Genomic DNA, 23,750 nt, shown 5'->3' with positions numbered 1-23,750 from the left:
GTCTGTGTGTGTGCGTTTTTTAAATGCTTCTTTATTTTTTCTTAATATATTTTTACTGATTTCAGAAAGGAAGGGAGAGGGAGAGATAGAAACATCAGTGATGAGAGAGAATTATTGATCCGCTGCCTCCTGCATGCCGCCCACTGGGGATTTGATTCTAGTCAAACCCAGGACCCTTCAATACATAGGCCGATGCTCTAACCACTGAGCAACCAGCTAGGGCATTTCTATGTATATTTTAGCTGTTCTTGACTTCAGCACAATCCTAGATCTGAGACTTAACATTCTGTTTTATAGTAACAGGTGACTTAGGACAGTGAAAGCCCACTGAGAGGCATTATGTAACTTGTCCTGAAACAAAAACAGATTACTAAAAAAAGACTGAGATTTTATAGTACACAATGCTCTATTTTAAAAGTAAGTTTAATTAAAAAGAACTAATTTTTATTGAAGAATACAGGATATTTTTTTGTTCAGACTGTTTTTATGAGGCTATAGATTATGTAATAGTGAATATGCAAATCTTCCCTTAGTATAAAGAAATGCTTTGAAATCTGTCAAAAGCATCTTATATCGTTATAGAAAGTTAGAAAGAACACAGTAGTTTATCATTAAAAAGAGCACAGCGTTAGCCCTGGCTGGGCGCTCAGTTGGTTAGAGTATCGTCCCAATAGCCAAAGGTTGCAGGTTGAATCCCCAGTTTGGGCACATAAAAGAATCAACAAATCAATCTCTCTCTCTCTTTCTCTCTCTCTCTCTCTCTCTCTCTCTCAGAAATAAATAAAATAACGTGCTTTAAAAAAGAAAAGAGCGCAGCAGGTCTAATACAGATACATGATCCAGTGCACATTAGCTACAAGTCTTCCATCGATTTATTTACCTGTTTATAGCCAGTTTATCTGTTAAAAAAAAAAAAAGAAGTAATACCTACCTTGCTGTAGCATTACACAGATTAATTTGAATAGCAAAACATAGTATCTAAGATGGTGCTTGGCAAGTTGTGAGAATCAATAAATGGTAACTGTGATTTTTGAGAGGTTAGCAATTGCATAATGGAACTTGGACTTTGGCGGTAGAACCCCTGGCTATGGTGCTTACTTACAATGTAACACTTGAGTAAGTAATATTTTTTTCTCTCCAGTTATCTCACATTAAAATGAGGAATTGCCTACCTTCAATGTTTGTGTGTGTGTGTGTGTGTGTGTGTGTGTGTGTGTGTGTGGGTGGAGGGGGTGGAGGGGGTGGGGATTAGAATTAATGAGATCATTTATATAAATCATCTCACTAAGTGTCTGATACATAGTAGGCTCTCAATAAATATTTTCTTATTACCACTCCTAGGTCATGTTGTGAAGCTCTTTGGTAGATTGTGTTACTTATTTAAAGTCATTGTCAATGTTTTCCTCAGACAGTATCATATTCAATGGTGAAAAATGGAAAGCTTTTTCTTTAAAGTCAGGAACAAGAAAAGGATGCTCACTCTCACCACTATTATTCAGCATAATTCTAGAAGTCCTAGCTAGAGCAATCAGGCAAGTGAATAAATAGAAGTAAAAATGTCACTTTTTGCAGATGACATGATTCTGTACATAGAAAACCCTAAAGACCACAAAAAATATTTGAAACAATAAACAAATAGAGTAAAGTTGCAGGATACAAAATCAATGTACAAAAATCCACTGCTACATACTAGCAATGAAACTTAGGGGGGCGGGGAGGGGGACACACATTCTGTTTGCAATTGCAACCAAAAGAATAAAACACCTAGGAATAAACTTAACAAAAGATGTGAAGGACCTATATACTGAAAACTACAAAACTATTAATAGATTGAAAAAAATACAATAAAATGAAAAGGTATTCTGCGTTCCTGGATTGAAAAAAATCAACATATTGTAGTTTAAATGGCTATATTACCCAAAGATTTAATGCAATCCCCATCAAAATTCCAATGCCATTTTTTAAAGAAATAGAACAAGAAATCATCAGATTTGTATGGAACCAAAAAAGACCCTAAATAACCAACGCAATCCTGAGAAAAAAGAACAAAGCCAAAAATATCACACTACCTGACTTTCAAATTAATACTATAGATCTATGATATTGGCAGAAAAACAGACACATAGACCAATGGAATAGAATTGAGAGCCCAGAAGTAAAACTACATGTATATTGGCAAATAATTTTTGATAACCCAAAAGAACACAATTGAGAAAAGAAAGCCTTTTAAAAAATGGCACTAGAAAAATTGGAAAGCCACATGCAAGAGAATGAAACCAGATGCAGTTTGTCCCCATGTACAAAAAGTAATTCAAAATGGATCAAAGTCCTAAATATAAGTTCTGGAACGATAAATTACATAGAAGAAAACAGATACTAAATTTACTGACCTTGGTTTTAAGAGAAGAATTTATGAATTTGATCACAAAGGCAAGGGAAGTAAAGGCAAATGATTTGGACTATATCAAACTAAAAAGCGTCTGTACAGCAAAAGAAACTATCAGTAAAACAAAAAGGCAATCAACCAAATGGGAGATGATATTTGCAAACAACAGCTCAGAAAAAGAGTTTTAATATATATTCATACAACTCAACACAAGACAATTCAATTAAAAAATTGGCAGAGAACCTGAACAGGCACCTCTTCCAAGAAGACATATAAATGGCCATCAGATATATGAAAAAGATGTTCAACTTCACTAGCTATTGGGGAAATGAAAAAACTAAAATGAGATACCACCTCACACCTGTTAGAATGGTTCTTATCCACAAGACAGCTAATAACAAGTGTTGGAGAGGTTGTGGAGAAAAAGAACCCTTATTCATTGCTGGTCGGAATATAAACTGGTACAGCCACTATGGAAAACAGTATGGTGGTTCCTCAAAAAATTAAGAATAGGGTTACTATATGACCCAGCAATCCTCTTCTGGGTATCTACTTGAAAAACTCAAACGTTTCATTTGCAAAGATACATACACTCCTATATTTATTGCAGCATTATTCATGGAGGCCAAGATATGGAGATAACCATAGTGTCCGTTGATAGAGGATTGGATTAAGAAGAAGTACATATATACTATGTAATACTGTTCATTTGCAACAACATGGATGGACCTTGAGAATATTATGCTAAGTGAAATGAATTGGTCAGAAAAAGCCAAGAACCATATGATTTCACTCCCATGTGGGATATAAAACTGAAACTCATAGGCACAGATAACAGTATGGTTGTTACTAGTGGAAAGGCAGGTCGTCAAGGGGGCTTAATATATGGTGATAGAAGATGATTTGACTTTGGTTGATGGGCACACAATGTATCATAGAAATGTATACTTGAAATCTATATGATCCTATTAATGTCACCACTATAAATTTAAATTTTTTTAAATTGTTTTCATCCAAGATCTTACCTATATAAGATAACGTTTAAAAAGGAGCAATAGCGTATATGTAGAACAAAGTTACTTTATGTACTTAAACTCACTTTTCCTTTAAAAAAAAAACCCACAAAAAAACAGTAACTTTCAATTTTCCCCTTTAAATTATTGAGACTTAAAGTTAACTTTTAAGTATTTACAATTAATTTTTATCCCATTACATAGATTGTAAGCTCCTGAAGGACAGTTTCATTTTATAATTTTTTGTTATTCCCATAAATTGTATAGTGCCCTATATCTCTTGTTTGTTGAATAATTAACAGCCAACTTATTATTAATTGATTTTGCTAATTACAAGTGGGGGGAAATATTTACTTTTTTCTTTTTTTAAATATGGAACGCTTCATGAATTTGCGTGTCATCCTTGCTCAAAGGCCATGCTTATCTTCTATATCATTCCAATTTTAGTATATGTGCCACCGAAGTGAGCACAAAACATATTTACTTTCAACATGATCTGAATTATGTCTCTTGTCAGGTTAAATACACAGAGATATACTTCAATCTATGCTATGAATTTTATTTCTTTAAGAATATAAGTTTATATTTTCCGATGATTTTTGATTACACAGATGATTAGGTAGGTGCACTTTAAAGGGAGATGTTTACTTTGTTTTACAACTGGTCATTGAATACTGCCAAAGGCAGCCCTTGAGGAAAGATTAGATAAGTGCAGAGCTAAAGGGATAGAAAAACTTGGTTTTCTGAGTTATTGAGAGGATTTTTACAATGGGTTGGCTACATAAATAGACCATAGTCTTCAGAGTATAATTCTATGCAGGTTCCTGACTACATAAGTTATTATTAAAGGTAAGATTTTTTTTCCTTATGTAACCTAATTTTAAGTTGTGAATTAAATTTTAACTGAGTTGTAATGTGACTCTTTTGAGAAATCTTATTACAGTAAATTTTGATACTGTGCAACACATTAGAGATTATAATAATTTGGTTCTTATATAAAGAATATGGCATTTGTTTATGTGTCTGTTATAGGTAGTTGTAGTTGAATGTTTGCTTTTACTAGGACTTGTTTTGATTCATCATTTTTATTTGACTCACTGGAATCCATCGTTAGTTATAATTGAATTTTCAAGGTTCTGTGTATTTTTGTTAATGAAGGGTTATTAACAGCATTATGAAGTTTTTCTCTTTTAATCTTGAAAGGGAAAAAATCCATATCTAAAAAAGCAATCACAAAGAAGAGGAAAACTGTCACAAAGTTACCTACTGTACCAGAATTTCAGGTAAGTGTTTCAGTTTTCTCTCAACAGTTTTTAAAGTTTTGTTTCAGTGTTTGTATTGTTTGTAAAGAAATTGGCTAAATTCCACTGTTAACGCACACATACTTTCAATGAAATGTTTCCAACTGTGACTTTTTCCCCCACAAGTACAAATACCACTGGTACTTATGAGTTAATCTGCTAGTATTTCAAACAAAATTTTACCTCTATTTTTTTCTGATAGTCATAAATTTCTTTTTATATACTATACTGTATTGTAGAAATAGTTTAAGAGAACTATATATAAAAGTAAATGTGTAAATGCAAGTCTTCCAAGAATAAGCCATATATGTGCATGGAAATACTGCCAAGGTAATCCATTTTTATTTATTTTGGCACTGTAGAAATGGTTGACTTGTTAATATGAAAAACAAATCTTTTAACTCTTAGTTGTATATAAACTTCAGAAAGAATATTAAGTAAAGGTTAATTCAGTTGTCTTTAAACATTTCTGCAAGAAGGAAAAAGTTATTATCTGACTAATGTGACTATATGAAGAGTTTTTTTGTTTGAAGCTGATACTAAAATAAGCACAATCTCACCCTAATTAAATATTTTTATTTTCTATTTTATAAAAGATGTGTTTTCTTCAACAGATGATTCTTTAAAATTTTTTTTGTATTAGTGTGTCCAGTTCATTTCCAAAAGTTCTATAACCTAATACTTCATTGCCAAAAATAAAAATGATGTTAAAGTGAGTTTCTGTGAGTCAATTTAAGTAAAGAAGAAAATAAAGGAGTAATAACTTTGAAAATATTGATAGTCTGTAAAGTGAGTTTAACAGTTAAATATATCCAAAAATGTATACATCTATTTTTCAGTAAAAGTTCTGTTTTTGGAATTGTTTCTTTTAAAGTTACTAATTGTTCTTGGAAGACTTTCATTTACACATTTACTTTTATTTATAGTTCTATTTAATATTTTTAAATGAACAAAGAAAGAAAAACTTGTTTTTCTCTTAATATTTTTAAATAGAGTATTTTTAATGACATTCTTAGAATGATTTTTTTAAAATATAAAGTAACTTGGTTCTAGCATATTCAATAAAAAAAAAAGGATTCACTTTTTATTTAGAGGCCTTTCTATCATTGCTTGTACACGTTTTTTAATGCTATAGTAGTATATTATCATTCTTACACTTATGTCGTACTAGCCTTTGCTATTTCTTTCACTCATTTTTTTCCTCAATCCTTCAAAGTATTCTGGCCTGATGTTGGTATTTGTCTCCATTCCTATCTCAGTGGATGGACTTTTATATGTAATGACTGGCATAGACTGTGCTTTAAAATAAGCAGGTGGTATTCATTAGTAAACCATGAAATGAGTGGATTGCATGACCAGCATTTCTTTTATAAGTTAACAAAGTTAAAAAATAGAAAGAAATTAAAAGAATGTGTTCAATATAGTAAGAGTAATATTGTTTCATGAAACTTTGATTTTAAGTGTGTGTGTGTGTCACTGTCAAAAGTTCATGTTTTGCTAGATTGTGCTGTTTTAAATAAATGAGTCAAGGAAGGAAGGAAGGGAGAGGAGAGAGAACGAAGTGAGGGGGCGGGGGAGAGAGAGAGTGTGTGTGTGTTAGAGTTAGAGTTAGTGTTAGTTTGGCTAAAGATGGGAAATACACTGAGTGGCCAGATTACTATGATCTCTAAACGCATAATACTCTGGCTACTCAGTGTGTGTGTGTGTGTGTGTGTGTGTGTGTGTGTGTGTGTGTGTGTTTATTAGAGGCCTGGTGCATGAATTTATGCATGAGTGGAGTCCAGCCAGCCTGGCCAGGAGGAGGGGACATGGACAGTTGGCCAGCCTGCCTGCTGGTGGAACTCCTGATCAAGGGGACAATTTACATATTAGCCTTTTATTATGTAGGATGTACACTGGCCAAATTATTATGCGTTCAGAGATCATAATAATATGGCCACCCTGTGTAGACTATGACAATAGTGGTTCTTATGCCTGGTTTACAATTTGGATTCCATAGTATTATTCATAAAGGAAATGGACACCTATCTCCCAGGAAATAGTCATTTGCTTCAAATAAGCAAATAATAGTAGATAATATTAGTAGTAAAGTTTTTTAAAAATATATCTTATTGATTTTTTTTACAGAGAGAAAGGGAGAGGGATAGAGAGTTAGAAACATCTATGAGAGAGAAACAGCAATCAGCTGCCTCCTGCATACCCCCTACTGGAGATGTGCCTGTAACCAAGGTACATGCCCTTGACTGGAATCGAACCTGGAACTCTTCAGTCTGAAGGCCAACGCTCTATCCACTAAGCCAAACCAGCTAGAGCAGTCAGTAGTAAACTTTGTTATTACATGCAAAACTTAGAGTTTTGCCTCTCAAAATAATTTTATGTAAAGTTTTAAAAATTATTTGGAAGTTCCCCACATGTAAGAAGACTGATCATTATGTACTAAAGAAGTGAATTTATTTCCTTCACAGAAGCTCTAGCATTGTAACACTTAATGCCTCAGATTCTGCAAATTATTTTAACCACGGTGTTTTAAGTATCACATTTCTAATATTAAACATAAAAGTACTATATAGAAATGTTTAGCTGGAAGATGTTTCATGGTGTTTATTCTAAAATGCCTTCTTGCAGGTCTTCCTAATGAATTAAAGTGAACCCTATTTTGACCTCAACTAAGCTAGAAATCAAACTTGTCTGCCTATTTATGTCCAGAAGAATCCAGGTTTATTTATATACCTTCTTAATATCTATATCTCAGTTTAAGGAAATAATTATCCCATCCCTGTTTAAAGTATACACAGTAGATATTCAAATGGTGGATTAGATTTATTTCTTTGTGTGTACTATAAAAGGACTAACTATATCTGCCACTTTTTCCTAAGTGACATCAAACTTAGGAAAAAGTGCTTCTCGAACCTTAGATAGTATAAAAATAATCTGATGCCTTTATTTAAAATGAAAGTTCCTGGCTTTCAGCCTTGATTCAGTGGGTTTACCAGTAATCTGCATAGTGGTTAATCATATGGATTTTGGAACCAGGCAGTTTGGGTTTGAATGCCAACTTTACCATTAACTCTGAAACTTAGGTAAGTTACTGAACCTCTTTGCGATTTCAGTTCCTCATCTGTACAATGGATAATAATACTACCTTCCTCAAAGGGTTGTATTGAGGATTAAATGATAGAGCTTACTATTTTGTCACTTGGTATTATTATTATTATTATTATTATTATTATTATTATTTTCAAATAAGCATGCCAGACGCTTCAGACAAAAAAATGCTATGTTATGAGTAGGAAAATCAGTTAGGAATTGGCTCAAGAGCATTATCATTAGACCATTACCACTTTCTCCAGCTGCTTAAGTCCTTAAAAGAAATCTTAGATTTGGTCATGTTTCATAAATCATGAAATCTCGTGATTAAGCTTATAAGAATTTAAAAAGTGAAAAGAACCAAGTAATATTATTTGTATGATTATATTTAACTAAAGGGAAAAACTTATGCTTAGCCCTACTTTAGTGTTGGGTTGAGTTATACAGTTGGCATATAGGGGAATTTGTCAAAAAATTTTTTAGTTAGAAATATTTGCAAAAGATCAGAAAATATTTTTATTTTAATAAAATTAATTTTTACCAAAGCCTTTTACTTTAATTTTTTTAATTGAGAAAGAAATCTTATATATGAATTCTCATTTTGTACATAATTATAACAATATTATAGAAAGTATTTTTTATTTTTTTATTTTTTTGAAAGTATTTTAAAACCTTAGGGTGTCAAGTCAAAATAAGTTTAAAACTTATTTTAAAACAAGTTTTTAAAATAGTTTAAAAGCCTTAGTTACCGTGACTCTGCTTTTCATTGGTAATCAAAGTCTTTTATATAATGCACACTTGCTCCTATTCTATTGATATATGTCATTTATCCTAAAGGCTGCTTTGCACAGGAAATTCAGAATCCAACTAAGACTTTAAGTAAAAGTATTGTTTTATATAAAATGTAAGCATAAACTCACTGAACCTTAATACCTCTAAAACAAACAAACAAACAAAAACCCTAGGGTTTTAAGTGCTTAACTTTGTTAAGGACCTTTTGATTATTATTTTGAATTGCTACTTCTTAAGTATTTCCAACTTCAGCTTTTTGTTTCACTTTTAACAACAGCATTGGTTTTTATTTACACCTTAAAATTCTTATGTACAATGTACTATATCATATAGTACATTGAGAAAACATTTTTAGTCATATAGTAGTAAAAAAATTTAACTTGTTATGTTAATCAGATTTATTTTTTTATGTCATACAAGATATTCTTATTTGCAAGTTTTAAAGAACTCGTTATTGCTGGTACGGTGATCATAAGAAGTGAATTTTCCTGTCAGTTTTAACAGATATTAATATAATTTTAACTTAAATACAGTATGGATTTTTAATTTACACCATTCATGTAGTATTTTGCTCACAATTTTCATAATAAGTTATATAGGAATGTTTTATTAAAATGATAGTGAACATGATCCATTCATTTGGACCTGTTCATTCTGACTTTTCTGCCTTGTATCCCTTTGCTTTTTAATGTAATTTACTATATTGTTTTATTTTTGTATGTTACCTTACTCCTTTTGGAACAAATACAGTACATATCTCTAAAACCTACTGAATTTATAACCCAAAGGGCAAAATTTCTAACTTGAAGCAGTAATAAAGTAAAGAATGAATTATTTTGTAATTTTTTTGAGATGTGGTAATGTGATTCTTTTGGTCTCTATGGGACTTCTCTACTACGTACACACATTTCTGCTTCTTGAGTTGAAGAGCCGGCCTTTTAATATTTGCCATTTAATATAAGTAAAGGATTAGATATAGTAAATTAAATCCTAAAACTATAATACATTTCCAGTTGTTAGATGTTTTGTTTTATTTAGAAAGACCTCTAAAGAACATGTTATAGTAGAAGAAAGATGAATCCCAGGTTCTGTGGTTTTCTCTACCAGTGTGTTATCTTAGGTTAGTAACTGTTAGTTTTAACTAGCATGAATATACCTTTTTAGCCTCGGCCTGTGTTCGGCAAACTGTGACTGGTGAGCCACATGTGGCTCTTTGGCCCCTTGAGTGTGGCTCTTCCACAAAATACCATGGCCTGGGCAAGTCTATTTTGAAGGAGTGGCATTAGAAGAAGTTTAAGTTTTAAAAAATTGGATCTCAAAAGAAATTTCAATCATTGTACTGTTGATATTTGGCTCTGTTGACTAATGAGTTTGCCGACCACTGGCCTAGGCCAAGGTTTGGACCAAATTACATATTTTGGTTCCTTTAGCTTGTGGCTGCATCATGGATTGCATCAAGTGAAAGGTTAACTTGAGAGTAGATTGAGACTGCCTTAAAGAGATTCTTCTTGAGGGATAAAACTCTTCTTGTAATCCCTGTAGTGTGACTGAAAATTGCTCTCATGAGTGTTGGCGATGCAGTCCAACTGTAATCTGAGCTGCTGTGGAGCTTTCCCCCAGCCCCTCTGAGGCCCTGAGCCTCAGATATGTTTTTCAAATTCAAAGCAATGAGAAAGAGGTTTTAATAGGTGTTTTTGATTTATTCAAGAAATGCATCTGTTTTCCTTATAAAGGCGAACTTATTGGATTGGTTGTATTTTTAAAAGCATCATTTGAAGTTGAGTTTAAGGGCCACATGTATGCCTTACTTTGTAAAACAGAAGAACTATGACAGTTGCAAAAATCATTATTTTTTCTTTAAATATAAGTAACAAAATTAGAATTATATTCATATACAAGAATTTGTAGTAGTGTAATTTGACCCTATTTTCAGTATGTTAGGTATGTAGTACAAATTTATGTAGAGAGAGGTATGTATTAATATACTAGAGGCCCGATGCATGAAATTCGTGCAAGGGGCTCAGCCCCTGCCCACCACGGTAGCTGCTTCTGCTTCGGCCCCCTGCTACCCTCGGCTTCATCAAGAAGGTCATCCCGAAGGACGTCCAGTCTAATTAGCATATTACGCTTTTATAATTATAGATAAAGGGTATAAATTTTTAAGATATTAAGTCATTTTAAGATAATGTAAAAGTAAACATTGCTAAAACTTTTGACTTTCAAATTCAACAAAATTTATGTTTAAAAGTCATGTCCCTTTATATTCAATTTAAAGGAATAAATAACAGTTTTGAAGTCAAACCATGAATGATTTCCACAGTCTATGAGCTATATAAAAATAACACTTTCAAGTGGCTTACCCAGTTATTTAGTTGTACTAAATCAGTGCTCCTCAAACTTTAATGTGTATTTAGTGTTATTTTATTTATATAGCTCATAGACTGGAAACCATTCATGGTTTGACTTCAGAACTGTTATTTATTCCTTTAAATTGAATATAAATATTTGTTGACCTCAAGGCTAATATTTTTTTGGTTTTTTTTTCCCAATACAAAACATTTTAATAGGTTATCAAATATACAGTTACTAGAATTATCTAAATATCACTTATAAAAATCGGTATAGCACATTAGATGATTCGCTAATTGTTAATTAAAAGATCTTTACCTTTTTATGTGTTTTGTTGTAGGAATATATGTTTTCATTGTAACTATAAGTTTTTAAAAACTATATGCAAAATATGCCATTATTTTTTTATAAAATGAGACAGCTAAGATGTAAGTGAAAATTCTTCTGAGCTTTGCTATATGTGCAAATTAGAAATCTTTGCTGTGATATGAACTAGTGCACCAAGTTCAATGAAAAGGGGTGTAACCAACCATCTGTAAGTTATGGAACAAATTTTCCATGAGAGTCATAATAGATTTTATAGTGGGAAGTTTAGTTTCCACTGTATTCTTGCTAAAAATCTGGTATAGGGCCAACATTGTTCTTAGGCTTTAATAGAAATTGAAGACAATTTCATTCTTGAGGCACTTACCTGGTTAACCACTCCACTGCTTGACCATCAGCATTTCTTCCGTAACTCTAGACTGGCAAATAGAAATGCATAATTTGTAATAAATATTAGTTGTACTGTCCTGTTAATATATTTGTGTACTGTTTTCTACTCTGGAATTGTTTTGAGTTACTTAATTATATAATCTTACCTGCTTTGTCAGTTCTGTGAGTTTGAAATTATGTAGCTATTTCTGATAATGGTATTTTAATATAATTTATAATATCTGTGATAAATTTTCCTTAGTCTATTAGGTTGAGCCATATTGCCATTTTTGTAGATCAAAGGCATATCAGCAATTTCATATAATTCAGCCTAAAAATAAAGGAAGTTTAAGGGACTCCTAGTCTCCTGTTTTATTCATTAGTCACTGGGAATGATCTTGTAACACTTCCTTTTGTTATTTTTGTTTATTTCTTTTAAAAGAAAGTATGACTTTTAGGAAAACAGTATTCTTACATATAAATTAATGAATAAAACAAACAAGGGCTAATGAATGAATGTATAGCTTTATAAGAGTATTTTTTAAATTATCACACAGTATAAACATTACATCAAGACTTTCATTAATCTAAAACTTTTCCTCTGTAGGTGGTTGTAGTTTTGTTTTAAAATATGAGCTTAAGCCAAAACCAGTTTGGCTCAGTGGATAGAGCATCAGCCTGCGGACTGAAGGGTCCCGGGTTCGATTCCGGTCAAGGGCATGTACCCTGGTTGCGGGCACATCCCCAGTAGGGGGTGTGCAAGAGGCAGCTGATCGATGATTCTCTCTCATCGATGTTTTTAACTCTCTATCCCTCTCTGTATAAAATCAATAAAATATATTTTTTTAAAAATATGAGCTTAAAATATTTTAGGAAAAATGTTAAGTATATTAAACTAATTGGAAAAACTCGGTATAATTTTATAAGAACTAAAATGTAGTTACTAATATTTTTGTTGCTGACACTTTACAGTTTAAAACTTTAGTAATTAACTCAAGATAATTTGATTATTAATAATTAAAATTATTTTGGCCACTTTTAAATATTACTAAGTGAAATAAAATGAGCCACACAATTATGAAAGGAAATGTGTGGAGATGGTCTTACTAAAGGACTACTAAAATCATATTAAGAATATGTACTTAATTTCATTTATGTCTTTGAATATATCACATGTAGTTAAAGTCCTTTATTAGCAATCCCAACACCAATAGTACAGTTTGTTTAATTGTATAGTTAGCAAACCAAAGCAAAGGTATGACTGTTCTCCAGGGGTGCATTTATTCACCTACTAAGAGACTGCCTGGTGAAGTATTTCTTAAAAGGTGATTCAGTAACCTGTGAAATCAAGGGTGAGTTTCCAGATCTTTGTCATTCTGGGCTGACAGTTAGGAATGTTAAAGTTATCTGTATTTTAAAGCAAACTGAGGAATAGGGAAGAGGGGTGAAACCACTGATGTTGAAATTTCAGCTATTTTTATACTAAGCCTGAAGTTCATACATCATAAAAAATATCTTTTAAAGTATCAACTGCGGAGCTTTCTTTGGTTTTAGCTATTACAAATAATTGTGAATTCAGTGTGTGTTGAAACAACTTCTGTTACCACATTTTGGGTGTTTTATATTATGTGTTATCAAGCTGTGTTTTTGTGTTTTATTTTAGCTTATTTGCACTAATCTTGATGAACTCAGGGACTTAATCACAAAAATCGAGAATGAACTCAAAGATCTGGAAAACAGTAGAAAAAAATCGGTAGGTGTTGATCCAAAAGTTCTATCTATTATTGTCAGCATAAAAATTTATTCCTTTTTTCTAAAGTCTTTTTTATTTTGTTCTCCTGGATGACATAAAAATTTGCAATGAACAATAGAAAAATTGTTTCTTTTATTTCTCCTGTGTGGTCTGCTTTTTATTTTTAATAGATAAAAATTGTGCCAGCGCAAGTAAATTAATTTTGTTTGCCTGGTTTATATCAGGTATAATTTTAGATATTTCCCAATATACTGGTTGGTCGTTGTCTGACTGGTAATTTTTTGGGTAATGCTTTCCTTGCAAATATTCTTAATAATTATGTGCTTTCTATGGAAGTTTATTGCTTAGTAACATAAAATTTTAATTAGCTGTGACATAAAAGATGTAAATTGTTTAATCTTGCCCCAGATGTTTTTGATACATGCCTAAAAATGTCTTAAGAATCTTTGCCAGCTAAAGTTCGTCTTTTGACTTTCACTCTAAATTCATCCTTATTTCATATTGTTCTTGAGAATAGAGTATAGGGGCATTATATTTATTCATTCAATACTTGGTAAAACACTCAATTATTTATTTAATCAGTACTACCTATTTAACTGGCATTCATAGTTCGGTTATTTCACAAATTTGAAAATCAATCATTTTTAAAAATCCCTTTGTTTTATCCCTTAAGAATGTCATGAAGCCATTTTTAGGTCTTTGCTCAGAATCTGTTAATCTAGAATTAAAGTTAGTGATACAGCAAGCTTTATATAAACATATTTATAGTAGGTAGTCATTTTATATTCTGTTTAGAAAAGACATATTGGTAGCACTCTGAAGGGAGGAGATTGAAGTATCATAAAATTACAACCTTCCAATGTTATTTTAAAACAAGTGAAACAGTTTTAAGCATATCAGAAGTCCCTCATGTGGTACCCCAGAGAATATTGCTATAATCTAACAAATAGAATAATGTTCATAATGGTAATCACCTATTAACAAGAAAACATTATGTTCAATGTATAATCTGAGAATGCAAAAATAAGTATATTATAAAAATATTTTATTAAACATGATTTATACCCTTATTAGAATCTTTTCTTTTCATATATATACTCACACACTTTTGGTATACCGACATTCTCTTAATATGAACACTAAATGTTTTTAAAATTTACTTCTGTGATATATTTCACAAACAACATTTATATTAGATAATTTACTCCTCAGCCAAAGTATTCAAAAATATATTTGATTTTATATGCTCATAAAGGACTGATGTTATATAATAAGAACAAATAATATTTTAATCAGGGTGTTACAGGTTTTTTTTTTTTACAAAAGCTGTTTATTTTTAGTGCCTTCTTTAGTACTTATTATTTTCTATACTTTGACTCCAAACAGAATTTTGTTAAATTAATTTTTAATTGGTTTTTATGCTTTAGTAAAACATACTATCTTAATTTGTACCAATATTATAAATTAGTGTTTTGTTTTTAAGCATAATTGATTTATGTACTTATTTTTGTCATGTATTGTAAGAGAAAAAGACTTATGCACACATCCTAGAGTTTCTCTATATAAAGCCATCTACCTCACTTCTATGTGGTATTGTGAAGTATAAGCATATTGTGAGGTTCCTTCACAGGAACAAGGAGAAGAGTGAAAAAACAACAAAAATTACAAATACTTAGCACTCTAGTCCTTGGGGACATGAAGGGTTTAATTGATTAGATTTCATGTCTCTAAATTTTTGCTTGTCCATGACTCCTGGTATTTGCATATCAGTTTTAAAATATGATTTCTGCTCTTCAAGAAAGTTCTTGGAATTGTACTTAGTGGGGATAATCTTATTGAGATTACCAATGTATAGGCTGCCTAAAAGATTTTCATGAACAGCTTATCCCAACCACTTAAATGGCCACATAGCATTCTAAAGAAAATACACAGTAACAGTTTGCATTTCAGTATCATTCTTTTTTTTTTCTTCTACAAAAGCTAATACTGAGTGTGATAAATATTAGTTGCAGGAATTAACTTTATTGAATGTTTATGTTAATATTGAATACCAGTTTACCAGTTAATTTATCTGGTCTGGTATTATTTGGAATACAGTATTCCACATAACTGAATTTTCTGCATAACTGAAATTCATCATTCAATGGAAAATTTCCTGCCTCCTTATACTGTGTTGAACACAATTTAACTCTTTCTTGATTACTGAAGTATCATTATGAATATCCATAATTGTACTGATACCCTAAAAATATCCGTAACTGAACATACACCAAAAGGTCTTTACGCTATGTATTATGAAGGTTTTTGTTTGTTTGCATTTTTGCTTTTGTGTCTTCATTGTCAGTCTGTCATTTCTTGTGTGTGTCCATGTACTTGCCCTGCATGATATGTACTGTGTATTACAAAGAAAGTAACCACATTTATTGGAAGTGGGTTCGTGGTAAGGACCTACGGGACTTTCTTAATAATGAAATGCCTGAACTTGGTGGTGATAATAACCATTTTGACTGATTCTTTGCTTCCTTCACTATTGCCAGACAAATAAAATTAATATTGGTCTTCATAAGAGGATATCACTGCCAAACTAAAATAATATTTAGAGTCAAAACAATTTATTCTCATAAACTTTCTTATTTACAATAATGGCTCCAATAACAAAGAAGGTATATTCTATATAAATATTCAGTTGTCATAAATGCCATTACTAAAGGTAGAAATTATATATGTGAGAGAGGATTTAAAATGGATTCATATAAACACTTGGCTGCTTTAGCCAGTTTCTCTGCAGGGCCTTCCCATATACTTTTTTCTACCAAAGCAACAAGAAAGAATTATTCCGTTTCCTCCACCTTGCTCAACATTCCATTAAAATTTTTTTTCTCCTTGGCTGGGTAGCAGTTGATTAGAGCATCATCCCAATATCCAAGATTGAGGATTTCATCCTGGTCAGGGCTCATAAAACAACCAATGAATGCATAAATAAGTGGAACAACAAATAGATTCTCTTTCTCTCTCTTTTCCCTACCCCTTCTGTCTGTCTAAAATAATTTTTAAAATAATTTTTTAAAATCCTCACCCAAGGATATATTATATTGATTTTTAGAGAGAGAGGAACATTTATGTGAGAGGGTAACGTTGATCAACTTACATCCTTATATAACCTAACCGAACATCAAACCTATATATCTTTCTTAACAACTTAGAGGCTTTGCTATTTGCCATTGAGCTACTCATTGTATTGGAAGATGTACAATCTTTTAAAATCTGGGTTGAGCTATTTATTCTTGCAAGACAACTAGTTCTATTTATGGTTAATGTGAGGAGAGAAAAATGCTTTAAATTTCTTGAGTTTGCTCTAGCTCACTAGATCCCATACTTCATTTAGGAGATTTTTTTTTTTTTTAAAGAAAAAAAAAAAAAAAGGCTCAATATCCTACCTAGAGAGATGCTATACTTAATTACCAGAGATTCGTTTAATGTCAAACAACTGGTTGAGGTAGAGGTATGTAGTTGAACGAAGTCCTTTAGTTTTTTTCTTTCTCATTATTATTTAGATCATAGAATTCTTTAGTGAGCTAAAGAAAAAAAAATCATAACATTTTATTATTTTTATAGTTTTAGTCTTGAGATATAATTTTCATTTTCCTTAATTATATGGAAAATAACATTTTTCTATCTAGGAAGTTTATTCGTTTTCCAGAAAGATAGAATAAAGGTATTAATAAATTTGTCTGATCCTGTTGTATTTTAAATTTATTCAACATTATTGCTTTATAAATAATCAAAATTGGAAAAATGTTGCCAAGCTTATATGGAAGTGGTTATATTTCTGGTTATTTCATGTGACCCTTTTTTTCTCATATTGGCTTTATTTCCTTTTTTAGAAAAATATATTGATTTCAGAGAGGAAGAGAGAGAGAGAAACATCAATGATGAGAGGGAATCATTTGGCTACTTCCTGCACATTGGACTGAGCCCACAACCCAGACATGTTCCCTTGACTGGAATCAAACTCAGGATCCTTGGGTCCCAGGCCGATGCTGTATCCACTGAGCCAAAGTGGCTAGAGCATTGGCTTTATTTCCTTATTTTTTTATGTCATAGTTTATATTTTCAAAGAGGTTTCCATCTTTTTTAATAAGCAAAGATCTGTATAAAGATTGGGTGTGAGGAGAAATGAACATTTGGCAAAAAAAAAAAAAAATTCTTATTTATAAAAAAAGAAACCTTGTCTGGATTATGTTATGACAAATGATGGAATGCTAGTCTTATCAAATAGGTAAACTAAAATTATAAGAGCACATCTTTTCTAATATACCTTTCAGCAATTAAGCACTTCTGCTCTGAGCAGAATTTAATATTTCTAAATATCATAATCAGTAGATAAAAAAGCTATAAAATTGTCTATGCTCTTTAATCCTGTAGTCCTATTTGGGATTTAACATTTATTATCCCTATTTCACCCTTACCCACCCCCAAAAAAAGTAATTTACACAATGGTGTGTTCCACAGACTACCTCTAATATTGGAAATTTGGAAAAAGCTTGTATGTCCAATAGGGAGATGACTAACCAAACAGTAATATTAACACAGTGGTATATCATATAGCTAGCAAAATAAAATATTTGTAGATCATTGTTACTACATGGAAATATTTGTGAAATGTTAAGTTTTTTTAAATGTACAAAATAATATGTGTGTAATGGTTACAATATATAAAAAGACATGTTAAGAGGAATTAGGAATTTCAAGTAATGAATGAAATTTTTATATATTCTTAAGATTATTTAAATTCATCATACAGTAATACTTCTCCTGCCTAATCAAAGGCTATACATTAGCTAGACAATATTTTGGAGTCACAGAGTTCTTCATTAGCCAGTGGTTATCAAATCAGGGATAATTTTGCACTCCCACTACCCAACTTCCGAGACTTTTTAGTTGTCATAGTTGAAGATGTGGTACCGGCACTTAATGGATAGAGGCCAGTGATACTGCTTAAATATGTGACATTTTAATGATCCTATAATGCACAAATGCACATGATAGCCCTCCCCGCAATAACAAAGAATTATCTGGTCTCAAATGTTAGTTGTGTGGCCATTGTAAAACCCTGTAGTCCGTATTTGCTAGGGGCTCTAGCCTCTAATTTTGTCTGCTGCTGCCAATTTATTATGCTGATATTTTGAAAATTATGTAAAAATCAATAAAATCATATATCATATCCCATAATTGAGAGTATTTTATTGCATTATTTACTCCTAATTCAGGCCCTTATTTGATAGAATTTGTGACTGTCACTGTTAACATTTACCCTTTATGATTCTATCAGATAATTTTAAAATATCCTTTTTTCCACTTAAAAATGTTTTTATTAAGATTAGTTGAAAAAAAATTTTAAGATATAATTGACATTAACACTAAATTTGAGGTGTGCATTGTGTTGATTTGATACATTTATATATTGCAAAATGTTTAGCTTCAGATCCATCTCAGCTGTCTTCACTCCATTATGATTTATGGCCTCCCTTAAATTTGTTCACCATTTACCTTTTATCTTCCTTAGGAAATGAAGAAATTACAGATAACATGCTTATATATTTTCTTTATTTATTTTTAGAAATATGATGCAATACATTTTTTAAAGTGAAGCACAGATAAATGGAAAAATAAAGTCAAATTATGCATAAAATTTCACTTATATGAATTCATATGGACCCAAAAAACCTACCGTATTTAAGACGACCCCCTAATTTTATAGTTAAAACATAGGTTTAGGCCTATATTCGCTGTATAAGACTCCCCCCCCCACTTCAAAGAAAAGACTTACTTTGCCGTCAAGATCTGCAGGTAATTTTTGTGCAATTTTGGTCTTTTGCCCCCGATTTACGGTTGACTTTTTTTCGTTTCAAAAGTCCTCTTATACGCCGGAAAATACGGAGTATGGTAAAAGTTTAATATAAGTCAAAGAAGTTATTATACATCCATCTTATTTCTAACACCTATAACAAATTTTACTTTATTATAGTGAAAGGTTATGGGACTATTTCCTCGTTTCCATTTCATATCTCATTTGCTCACAGTGAGGCATCAAATCAAAATTATTTTATAGTTATATGTCTAGAATACAAATCTATTTTACTAGAGTGTTTAATGAACTTCAGGTATATTCAAAGTATTGAATGTACCCTAATTAATTTTATTTAATGGCTTTAGTTGTAGATATGGTTGCAGTAATCTCTAAATTGTCCTTAAGCTTAGTATTCAGTTTTGACAATTGAATCATTATCTGTATTGTTTTTCAATTCTAGATCTTCTGGTAAACTATTTAATGGTTAACAAAACTGAAAACTTATCTCAGCTTTAGGGGGATTACTTTGTCTTTAAATAGTCATATTTAAATCTTTTTTAAAAAAATTAAAGTGACCTTTTGGAAAACTTGCAACAGATAAGTTTCTTTACTTAGTTACAGATTCCAGTCTTATTCATTAGGAAAATACTAGAGACCCAGTGCACAACATGGGTAGGGTCCCTAGCAGCTGCTGGCTGGCAGCCAGGGTCTCCTTTCATTCTATGCTGCCCCCTGGTGGTCAGAACATGTCTACCTCCCCTTGGTCGAACTTCTGTCCGTGGGGACAATTTGCATATTAGCCTTTCATGATATAGGATTTCCTCAGCATCTTTTGTGTCCTATGCATACTATCAGGAACTGGATAGGGAATCTAGAGATTGAAATTAAGTTCCTGTCCTCAAGGAAATCACTTACAGAGCTTAAGATTCTATCCTCAACACCTGGGGATAAATTATTAACTTTAATCAAGGGTTGGACTAGCTCCAGTTTTTTTAAATAAAAGATTTAATCTTTTATTTTCAAGCTGTGTTTATTCAGAAGTCACCATGCACTTGCTCATTTTCATTAATTGCATGTTTATATGTTACTTGAGAATAGTGTAGAAAAACACATAACATGAACTTTGTGAAGAATCAAATGTTAACTGACATGTTCAAAATAATAGTAAGAAAATAAAGCTAGATGACAGGAAATATGAGGCAGAACAAAACATGACTGGTAAGACTATAGTCATTGAAATGTCTGAGAGTGCATTTTCATTTATCTATGGTAAGTCTACTCTGCCCAACTAAGAAGGATTTGAACCCTAAATACTGTTCACTATTTCTACTTACTGCAATTTGGCATAGTTTGAATCACATCAGGAAAACTTTCATAAAAAGAATATTTGAAACCCTCTTTTCTCCCAAAGAAAATTCTAATTACAAGGGAGAAGGGTTGTTGGGTATTTTTACATTAGGCATAGAAGTAATGCTGTGTATTTCCAGGATGGAGTGAGCTTCAAGCAAGGGTTAAACTAGGTAGTATTTCCTTCTATAGTTAGAGCTTCATAATAGTGTGGCTTTTAAAATAAGTATGCCTTAAACGCTTTTGGATTACATATCTCACATGCTTATTCAAATATGAATAACATTTTAAATAACAAATTTTCTCAAAGCCCAAGTAAATTTATATTATCTTCTATTTAGTAATTATTTTGCCACCTCAATGACCAGAGTTATGAACAATTGAATTTAAATTCTGGAGGTGCTTATTGCCAAATCTATGAGCTTCATCAATCTGGTAATATTAGATTCCCTTTTCCAATAATTAATAGTAACTGTCTCAACATTTCACTAAGAATGTGATATGTCATCCAGTTTTTCTTCTACAAATCCAAATGACACCGAAACTTGCAATTTTATTGATTTTGTTGATGTAGTTGCTGTCTTCCTGCTTTCTAGTTAAGTGCTAATTTAGAAATAAAATGCAAATTGTACATATGCTGTTCAGTATGGGATTTCTTTAAAATAAAGTACAAATATTTTCCTTCTCAAATTAGTCATAGATGAAAATGTGTAAGAGTACCTCAATAGAAAATACTAGCATGTGATAGCTCATATTAGAACTTCTGGCAATGTTAAAATATTTTTTAACTTTTTCCATTTTATATGCAATACTACCAAATTAGGGGTCTTTATCAAGATAAATGTGATGTCTTACCCACAAAACTGTGAATATGCAGGAATATATGAATATGGTGGTATTTTCTCTAGGCGTAGGCAATACGAAAATAAGTAAATACTTATTACCTTTTCATGTAATAACATTACTTGGACTAGGGGAATGCCAAGTGATTAGTTTATTAAAATACTTAATTATAGTTAATGTGATTTGTGCTGTTATTACACATCTGAATTTAAAATATTTGCAACTTTCCGGGGGTGGGGAGAAAAAAATAAAAAAATAAAAAAATAAAATATTTGCAACTTTCCTTTGGATATTGCTAGTGATTTTAAATGAGACATCTTTGTGTATGAATCCATTTGGCTTTTCTGAAAGTTGTTTGCTTTTTATTTGAAAAGTATGATATATTATTATTTAAACAAATTCACCTAAATTTAACATTCAAACCACCTAAATTTATTAAAATGTGCAAAATATATCCATGGTGGTGAGACAGTTGATAAATCTGGAATTTGTTTTCCTCTTTTTCTTCCTTTTAGGTGTCTAATGTCCCCAACATCAGTAGATTGCCAACTCCCTCTCTCTGCAACACCGCAGCAGCCAGCATTTAGGCTGGTGCTGTCATACCCATTTCAGATTACTGCAACAGAATGAAGTTGTTCTTTAATTGCAATGTAAGTTTCCCTTCCCAGTCATTTCACACACACAGACTCAGCTTTTCATTTTACAGTATTGTGCAGTTTTGTGATTTTTTTTTTTAAGTTTCTTTTTCCACATGGCTCCTTAGGTTATTAATGTGTCACATTCAAAAACTTACAAAACTGCATAATATAATAAAGGACTTACCTTGTGACCATAGACCAACTCCTTTTTTATAGTAATTCCTATGAGGTTAGAAAACCTCCACTGTTTGACATCTGGGACATCTTATGGAAAGGGAGCTGGCAATCTGCAGCTGCTGTGGACATTGGATGAGAAAGTACTGAAAGGTAAACTTCAAATTTAATCCATATTGTATGCCTTTGGTTCCATGGTTTATGCTTGAAATTCATACTGTATTCTATGTTAAAATTTATAATACGTTCATTTAAATTATTTCCTCTTTTTTAAAGTGATTTTCAGTAGATGTTTGAATTATTAAATTCACAGAACACATTGGGATTATTTTAGAAAATATTTGTTATCCCTGAAAATAGGATTCTAATTTTGAGAACAATTTATTTATCCTCATTTATATACATGTTTATAAAGAAAAGTCAGAGCTAAATTTATATACATAAAGCTTATTAAGTATATTTTATTAGAGAAACAGTTATAGCTCTGTTCCACAAATGACCTTTTATTAATCCTTATACCTACCATCTTTATCTTTGATTCTATATTGATTAATGCCGATAAAGATTATAAGAGTTTTCTAATTTTTATTATATCCATATTCTGTCTTACATGTTTGAAAATAGGGGAATTACGTGTTTTCCTTATTTTTTTTAATTCACTTTTAAACTTTAGTTCCCTATAATTTTAAGTACTGTTGTAATTAAACAATGCATTTGATATTTTAATTTTTGCATTACAGAGATACCTACCTGTAAATACAGATACTTACAACAAGATAGTCTCTTTCTTCTTTAGGAATTGCCTTTGTATAGGCCAAGAAAAATAGAATCATATTATCTGTATTTGTAAATCAAGTTGATCAGTCAGCAAAGCTATTGCCTTTCTTTAGTTAATGACCTGACTTAAAGTTCTGGCAATATTTGTTTGATTTAACATTAGACCCAAGTTAAGGTAAATTTTTACCATCTCTGACTAACTTAAAATTTTGTAACTTCTCCTTATATTAGCCTATTGTATACTGTGACACTCTGAGATCATCTCTTATTAGAAAGGGATATATTATTTTAATTCAATTTGGTTTTATTGACCAAAGATGATAAATGAAAGAAGCAGTGTGAGTTACTCTTTTACTACCAAGTAGTTAAAGTACCTTACCTCAAATACCAATCCCAGAGCAGTGATTCTGAACTTTTTAAAACCTGTGTCACCCTTTTAATCAACCTGAAAACTATGGACACCCATACTCCATGACGGGGTATAGGAATGCCCTTCGTCAAGGTTATATTGTATTCTTTATATGTATCTTATAGTCAAAACATTTTATCAGTCTTTCTATGATTTGTGTTATTTAAGTAATAAACTTTTTGTTTGCTTTCCAAATACAGAGTGGTTAAATACACATTCTCAAATGAATGAAATATCATTCCATCACTATCCCAATTTGGGAATATGCAATGTAAAGAAAGGAAAGAAGGCAAAATATATATATATATAAAGTTAGAAGGCCATAGACATTCCCAAA

The 23,750-nt window shown here is 31.3% G+C and overlaps 1 protein-coding gene and 1 non-coding gene across 5 annotated transcripts in view; one reads left to right on the top strand and one right to left on the bottom strand.

The window, feature by feature from the left end:
• Positions 1–23,750, top strand: part of KIAA2026 (KIAA2026 ortholog) — an 85,498-nt gene that overhangs the window by 49,657 nt on the left and 12,091 nt on the right. For 3 of the 4 annotated variants that reach the window (XM_036434010.2, XM_036434013.2, XM_045580198.1), the window contains 2 exons: positions 4,603–4,682; positions 13,285–13,374. In XM_036434010.2, coding sequence (XP_036289903.1) covers positions 4,603–4,682; positions 13,285–13,374 — 170 coding nt within the window. The remainder of the gene's footprint in view (positions 1–4,602; positions 4,683–13,284; positions 13,375–23,750) is intronic. The other variant, XM_036434011.2, reaches the window with a different exon arrangement.
• On the bottom strand, positions 3,766–3,870 carry LOC118716821. Its single transcript, XR_004987279.1, has one exon. It is a non-coding gene; the product is annotated as a U6 spliceosomal RNA (small nuclear RNA).

This window comes from Pipistrellus kuhlii, unplaced genomic scaffold, assembly GCF_014108245.1.
Source record: "Pipistrellus kuhlii isolate mPipKuh1 unplaced genomic scaffold, mPipKuh1.p scaffold_m20_p_12, whole genome shotgun sequence".
In the NCBI taxonomy this organism is placed as follows: domain Eukaryota; kingdom Metazoa; phylum Chordata; class Mammalia; order Chiroptera; family Vespertilionidae; genus Pipistrellus; species Pipistrellus kuhlii.
This window is presented reverse-complemented; position numbering and strand designations above follow the sequence as displayed.